Source organism: Electrophorus electricus, chromosome 15 (genome assembly GCF_041902795.1).
Source record: "Electrophorus electricus isolate QZ-2024a chromosome 15, ASM4190279v1, whole genome shotgun sequence".
Classification (NCBI taxonomy): domain Eukaryota; kingdom Metazoa; phylum Chordata; class Actinopteri; order Gymnotiformes; family Gymnotidae; genus Electrophorus; species Electrophorus electricus.
In genome coordinates, this window is record NC_137511.1 from 12,657,501 (window position 1) to 12,665,010 (window position 7,510).

Below are 7,510 nucleotides of genomic sequence, written 5' to 3' on the forward strand. Positions count from 1 at the left end.
CCCTGCTCATGCCTCCTCTCTCTTCTCTACCAGAATGCTCTCCTTCAGTGCTGCTCCGGGCCAATTCGGGCCAGAGGTGAGGGAGCCAGGGCTGCGCTGCTGGCGGGTGGAGAAGATGAAAGCTGTCCCGCTGAAGTCCTCAGAGGTGGGGGCTTTCTTCAACGGTGACTCCTACCTAGTGCTGCACAACAAGGGAGACCAAGGAGCTGATCTGCACATGTGGCTCGGTGAGAATATGAGGTCCAAAGAAACTTAAAGATCACATTTAGCTGCCTTACAGTCTTTTCTATTCAGTGACCAGCAGTGTGGCAGTAGAGGGATACTGGCTAGCTGCGAATCATGATTCAAACCATATCACCTTGCCTGTGCAGGTACATAAATAACCTGGGATGCGGGAATATGGCATCATGAGCATTATGAGTTTTGGAGTAAAGATGTGAGACAAACTTTATGCTTAAGGACTATGCAAACCTAATGACTGGTCATATGGCACGCTTAGCCACCAGGAGCTTGGCAGAAGAGAAGAGCAGACGATAAAGATGGATGTGTCCCGGGGGAAAGGGATGGGCGTGTGTGTGTGTGTGTTTGAGGCTCATTAAAGTTTCAGCACATGTGTGTCTGTGGACCTGCTGCCTCAGTGTGTATCTTTTGCTCAGGGTAACGCTAAGCAGGACAGCAGCACGTGGATGGACCATTAGAGCTATCAGCTCTAGTGGCCTCTCCCTCCCCTCCAACGCTGCCCATTGTCTCATCCAGCTTCCAGCTGCCTGCCTTTCTAGTCCTCTCTTTCTCTTTCTGGTCCTCTATGCCCTTGTTTCTGGGGAACCCAGGAGAGAAGTCCTCTCGCGATGAGCAGGTCGCATGCGCCATGCTTGCCACCCAGCTGGACAACTTCCTGTCTGGAGAGCCTGTGCAGCACAGGCATGTGCAGGGCTACGAGTCTCCAGAGTTCATGCACCTCTTCCCCAGAGGGATTAGCTATAAGGTGAGAAATTAAATTACACACATCTGCACACACACTATGCTGTATCTGTTAATTTATTCTGCTATAAACATAGAGCATATTTCTTGTATCACTCAGGTTTAAACTACTGATATACCATGCATATTTAATCTGTTCATTGGTGTTTGAATGGAAGTGTCAAGACATTGCCATTTGAGTTCAGGTTTTTACAACTCAAGCAGTTTTGCTGTCATCATTCTATTCAATATTTTTGCAGTCTGCAAGGAGATGTGAATGCAACACTGAGTGTTATACAGGCTAAACATAACCTAACATCTGTTCTTATCAAAGTATATTGGCTGGTTGAAAACCCTCATTTTGATTCAACACAGGTTTTACATCAAAGCTGCTGAACTTCAAACTCCTGCATATTATAGAATTTTGCAGGTCTATTGTAAAATCACTCCTACAAATATTATATCTATATTTATTTATAATAAACACCCCTACAAATATAATAATCTAATATAAGAGAAAAGTGTACTGATAAAGACTCAAGGTGGATTACTCGTCAAAACTGCAAGTCAGCACATCACATGAAGCACAGATCGACTTTTTACATGCACAGCATTCACTGAGCGACTGTTACCTTTAAGATGGATAGAAGCTGTTCTTTAACCATCAGTTCTAGAACTGGAACAGGAGAAAGCAGGACAGCAAACCAAACACACAGAAGGCATTTCGGTCCTCCTGTCTTTGTGTTTTCATATTTCCAGGTTGAATTGCTCAGTGTGTACAAAAGCTCATTTCTCTCGGCTGATGCCTATATCTGATAGGCACTTGATGTACTAAAGTAAAGTATTCTCGTAAAGTATGAGAGCTAAGCTTTAGCTCAAGTGTAGACATACAGCATACCTTTAACAGTGTTTGATGATAAAATCCTAGAAAAGGTAAGATTAACTACTTACTTCTGCTTACTTTTCTCACATACAATGGATGATTCTATTTCTTTCTCCTTCTCTCCTTCCCCCAGGAGGGGGGTGTGGAGTCTGGATTCAGGAAACCACAATCTGGTTCAGGCCCAGTTCAAAGGCTGTATCACATCAAAGGGAAGAAGAATATCAGAGCCAAGGAGGTTGACTTCACCTGGGATAGCTTCAACAAAGGCGACTGCTTCATACTGGATCTGGGAGAGGTGTGTATTGGTCTGGTGCATGTGGGTGTGTGTTTGAGGGCATATTTGTGGATGTGAGAGCAGGTTTGGGAGTCTCTGTCAATAATGAGAGGTGCCAGCAAATGAAACACAGAGGAGTGAGCTGGTAGCCAATTGGGTGACTTTATATTTTGTGTGCACATTGTCCTAACCATTGGCACAAGTCAGATGTGTCAATCTTTGCTGTGTCACTCTCCAGACAATCGTCTCATGGGTTGGCTCTCAGGCCAACATCTTTGAGAAGCAGAAGGTTCTAGAGATTGCAACCCTGATCAGAGACACAGAGAGACATGGCAAAGCCCAAATCAGTCATATCTGTGAGGGAGAGGAGACCCCAGAAATGCTGAAGGTAGGACACCTCCATTTAGTTCTGAGCTTACATGCTATTTGTGCGGGGGGTTTTATTTTTCCTTGTGCAGACTTGAAATTCCCTTTTAATTTTACAGTTATAAAAGCTCTTTAATTGTTTTTATTTTATTTTTTAAATAAAACTGTTTGGTTTGTTACATGCGTGTTGAGCAGTGCATAAGCAAAACAGGATTTTTAGGACTGATATTGAGAGATGTTATGACTGAGATTCGCTATGAGCTTTGGTATGTTCCAGTGAAAGCATGTTGTCAGGTTTGTCTATACGAACAACAGTTATTTGTCAGTGCATGCATCATGCCTGTCTTCGTTCTCCAGTGATGTCTGAGGAATCCATCTGTGGAAAAAGTCACTTGGTGGAACGTGCACTCCACAAAATGAAAGGCATTCATTTGTGGCCTTTCTTACTGAATTATTTCATTTCTGGAAGCCATGTATTGACAAATGAGGTTGCACACATTCTTGAATGTTGGTATGGCCAACATTATGTCTGACATATGCAGAACCACCAGTGTTGAAATCTTCTAGATTGAGAAGAACGTCTATCATGGGTTTTTTTTTTTAGTGAATCACAGCCACATGAGGCATGGAAATCAGGCGAGAAGTAAAATATTCATTTATATACATTTGGTAAATGGCTCCACAGTACACAGTGAGTTGACAGTAATGTCACGTCTGACACCTGAAGAAACCTCATTCAAAGCCCACCACATTCCACATCCCCATGACTTGCAATGAAGTATATATCCCCTAATATTAACCTTAATAACACAGATGAGTGGATATGAGGTGGGTGTTGCTTAAGGCTACAGATGGACCATACTGACTGTTGTAGAAGTTTATTTGAAGAACTGTGTGGACAGATGTTAGGTTAGGCAGAACTTTCTTCTGACAGACAAATGATTAGACCCCTTTCCCCAAACCAGGTACTGCTGTATTCAACAGAATGGTAAAATTTTCTGCTGAGACTTCTGGTACAGAGACCCTCATGATACATCACTATACAGGGTCTAATACCTTTTACGTCTCATGTAAAAGTGCGATACGTGCAAAGCCCTTGTTTGTATGGCTTTACTATGTGATTGACAGGTTTTGGGTCCAAAGCCAGAGCTTAAAGAGAGCACTCCAGAGGATGACAGCCAAGCAGATGCAAATAACTCAGCCTGCCTATACAAGGTATCAGGACCCCTTTTTACCTGCACAGTTTTAGCAGTGTTTTTTTTTTTTTGGGGGGGGGGGGGGGGGGGGGTGACTGTGCTGACTGTTTATTGCTCTTTTGAGGCAGATTTCTAGGGAGTAAATTCATGTGGAATTAGTGCTGAATTAGTGCTGTTTTAATGTAATATAATGCCAAACTTGACAAACTTGCCTTAAATTAGTACAAGAAAAAGGTTTAACTTGATTGATCTAATCTCTCAGCAACCAAAGGTCAAACTGGTGAATCTTATATGGTTTGTGGGATTTATATATATATATATATATACACATCAAGTGCAGTATATTCTTAGACATTCCAGATTCCAGAACAATGTGAGATCTGATTAGCTTAAACTGAACTCTGTTGGCGAGAGCTTACATGTACACTAAATCGTGTTCTTATATCAGAAACACATGGAGCTTTATCTTGTTTTGTCTATTTATTTATTAACTTATAAATAAACTGCAATGAGCAAAAATCCTGTAATTAATAGTATAATAATGTTCCTTAATATGGCACAGAGCACACACAAAATGTCACTGGTTGTCATTCTGACAAAAAGTTCAAATATAATTATGGAAAATGTTCCTCCTTCTCCTCCTCCCAAAAAAAAAAATAAAATAAATAATAATAAAAATCAACAAACAAACCAAAAAAAAAAAACCCCAGATTATTTGCTAGATTTATTATTAATTACATTTAAATTACCTTAATGGTGGTCTTGCAATCAGGGGGCACTTCTCCCTATGTCTTTAAGATTACTTACTTTGCCACAGGTTTCAGATGCTACAGGGTCAATGAAGCTCACCAAAGCTTCAGAAAAAAATCCATTTGCCAAGGACCTTCTTCTCCGTGATGACTGCTTCATCCTGGACAATGGAGCCAATGGCAAGATCTTTGTTTGGAAAGGTGAGAGCCAGATATATGAGCCTCAGTACTAGTAAGTAACTTATAACAGATCATATATCTATGTATGAACTTGATCCATGCATCTGTTATCACCCGTGAAGTGAATCATTGATAACGGAGCTCTGTTAGCATACTCAATATAACTATGCTGAAACGAGGCTGGTCTGGGTGTCCCTCTGCTTAGTGATCATGTGTAAAATGACTTTACCATTCACTCACTTTTTTAACATGAATTTTAATATCTTGTAGAATATAGCTTCATATTATTCTTCATGTAATGTTAAGATCAATATACTGGTATGCATCAAAGGGACTTTGTTACAATTAGCGTGAAACATCCCTTGATGATAAATCTCTCTGTTATGCATATACATCTAGTATAGTAAAAATATTAAGCAATGAAAATAATTGATCACCTTACTTTTTCTAATTATTACCTCATCAAAAGTAAGCCGATCGATTCTTTTGTGCTGTATATGTATGACAACCCTTTTGAAGTCACATTTGTAGTGCAGCTCTGATCTTCTGTTTACTAACAGGCAGTGGCGCAAATGCACAAGAGAAGAATGCAGCTCTTAAAATGGCAGATGATTTCATTCAAAAGATGAACTATCCCAGGAAAACGCAGGTTTGGTTTGTCGATACACTTTTGAGGTTTCAGTGCATCGTATTTCCTCCAGGGCCATAAATGAAATGCAGAGTCCTATGACTACAGTTGTCTGAAACATGTACAGTTAAATATGTAATTATAAACTGCGGTTTTGAAGCATTCCAATAGGCAAATGTCCTACAGAATGCAGGATGATGGGAGTTTCTTTGTTTGGCAAATGACACATAAAGTGATTTTCCTTTATAAAAATTCTTACACAGGTCATATAATATGTTCATACACTGTAAAGCATGACTAGGCTGTTTTTTTTATAGGTTCATGAAACTCACGTTGTAAAAACTATTAGACATTCATAATCCATCTGGGTTTCAATTTCCTACAGGTGGAGATTCTACCGCAGGGCAGGGAGACAGCCATCTTCAAGCAGTTCTTCAAAACCTGGAACTGAAATTTCATGGTATTTGATTAAACTGAGAATACTGTTAACTACGCAGTGGGTTTTTATCACAATGACACAGTGGCTCATGCAGTAATACTAAAATGGAATTCTCATGGAATTACAAAGGTGTATGTATTATAAAGAAACAAAAATAGTAAATGAAGAGTAATGAGTAACCTTATGTATCAGTCCAACACACGTTTTGTCCATATTTTTAAAGAGTCTATTTTGAGACTAAATGAAAGAGTCTTGAAATGACAGGCAGGATAATGTGGCCCCATAGACTTCATCTTGTGTAAATGAGGGTAAAAAGTCTAAAGTAATGACACATGACACCGGATAACAAAATTTTAATCTTTTTTTTTTTTGGTCCCACAAATTGTAGCATACATTTGACCTTATAATATAATACTTTTTATTATAATAATAGAATTATATTTTGTACTACTACTACTAATATAATAGTATTTTTTTAAATGATATATTCGAATATGGTTTTAGAATATTTCTGTCAGGCATGGTTTTTAAATGAGAGCAATTACATTTTACAAAAACAATATACTACGTTCATAAATAATAAAAAGAAATTTTAATTGCAGTTAAAATATGCACTTCCGAAATGTGTGCTGTATGATTTTCACCTATATTTGGTCTCAGAAACATTCCTCTTCAGTGTCCAGCAATAGTCTGCCAACACAGACGTGCTCAACTTTTCCATACTATACATGATATGCGAGGATACTTGAACAAAAAACCACTATGGGTCATAGACAAATTCTAAAAACATGTGTATTCATTTACATTTATAGCATTTAGCATATTTGTAATTCAGTTTGCAAAAATGCATAAACAGTTTTTTGTTGGGGTTTTTTTTTTTTTTGGTTGTTTTTTTTTTGCAAGGGACAAAGTCTTTAACCATTGTAATATCAAATTAAATACATAACCTTTGAACCCAGCAGTGTCACTGCTAATGATATGATCATTATTATAGGTGTTACAATAAAATACTCATTGCTTATTGTTACTTATTGCTGCTTTTGATATATGAAGCTGTGTTTGTCATGGAAACAAGCCAAATTCTTGAACCCATGAGTAAAGTGCTGCATGATCAGACGTAACTGTCTTGCTATATTTTAACATAATGAGTATTTGTTAGATATTACAATGTTGATGGCTGTCAAATCACTTGATTTTCACCTAAAATCAAAGCAACTGATCTTAAGCAACTGTCAAGCATGAAAACCTGTACACATATGGTATGCTTTATATATCCATGTTTGAAATATCATTTTTAAATATCATTATAGCAAAATCATTTTTCAAAAACCTTATGTGATTTGAAAAAATCATGTGAAAAACATTTTTGTGTTCAGCATCACAAAATCTATCTACACCAAAAATTATAAAAGAAACAACATGCCTTTAACCAGTGTAAACCAAACCAAACTGCCACTCTTGGTGATGAGACTAATCTGTGTTATTACAAGTATTCAGGCCAATATGGCATTTAGCCTAGATTATAGACTGTTGTCTTTTTTTTTCTTTTCTTTTTTACTCATTTTGCTTGGTAATCAGTTTACTGTTACGATGCTTTAGCAAAGCAATAAAAATCACAATAAAATTAAGATAATTAATGTTTTTGAAGCTAATTTCTCTCTTCCTAAAGCTAAAATGTATGATATTGTTTATCCAATGTTATGCTCTTTGACAGAGAGACAGAGAGAGAGAGATACAGTGAAGCTGCTTATAGCCTGGTGCCTGAGCCTGTATGAGAGAGTAAGCTTTCAAGATGGGGACTAAGCCCTAGTCTTGGGCTAAACTGTAATGGTGGT

General features: G+C 38.1%; 1 protein-coding gene across 2 annotated transcripts in view; it reads left to right on the forward strand.

The window, feature by feature from the left end:
• capgb (capping protein (actin filament), gelsolin-like b) overlaps positions 1-7,317 on the forward strand; it is an 11,416-nt gene extending 4,099 nt beyond the window's left edge. For both annotated transcript variants that reach the window (XM_027020916.3, XM_081698156.1), the window contains exons 2-9: positions 34-227; positions 831-985; positions 1,977-2,138; positions 2,356-2,505; positions 3,612-3,698; positions 4,497-4,629; positions 5,169-5,257; positions 5,622-7,317. In XM_027020916.3, the coding sequence (XP_026876717.1) occupies positions 35-227; positions 831-985; positions 1,977-2,138; positions 2,356-2,505; positions 3,612-3,698; positions 4,497-4,629; positions 5,169-5,257; positions 5,622-5,687 (1,035 nt within the window). In that variant the 5' untranslated portion in view covers position 34 and the 3' untranslated portion in view covers positions 5,688-7,317. The remainder of the gene's footprint in view (positions 1-33; positions 228-830; positions 986-1,976; positions 2,139-2,355; positions 2,506-3,611; positions 3,699-4,496; positions 4,630-5,168; positions 5,258-5,621) is intronic.
• Positions 7,318-7,510: the final 193 nt, after the last annotated feature.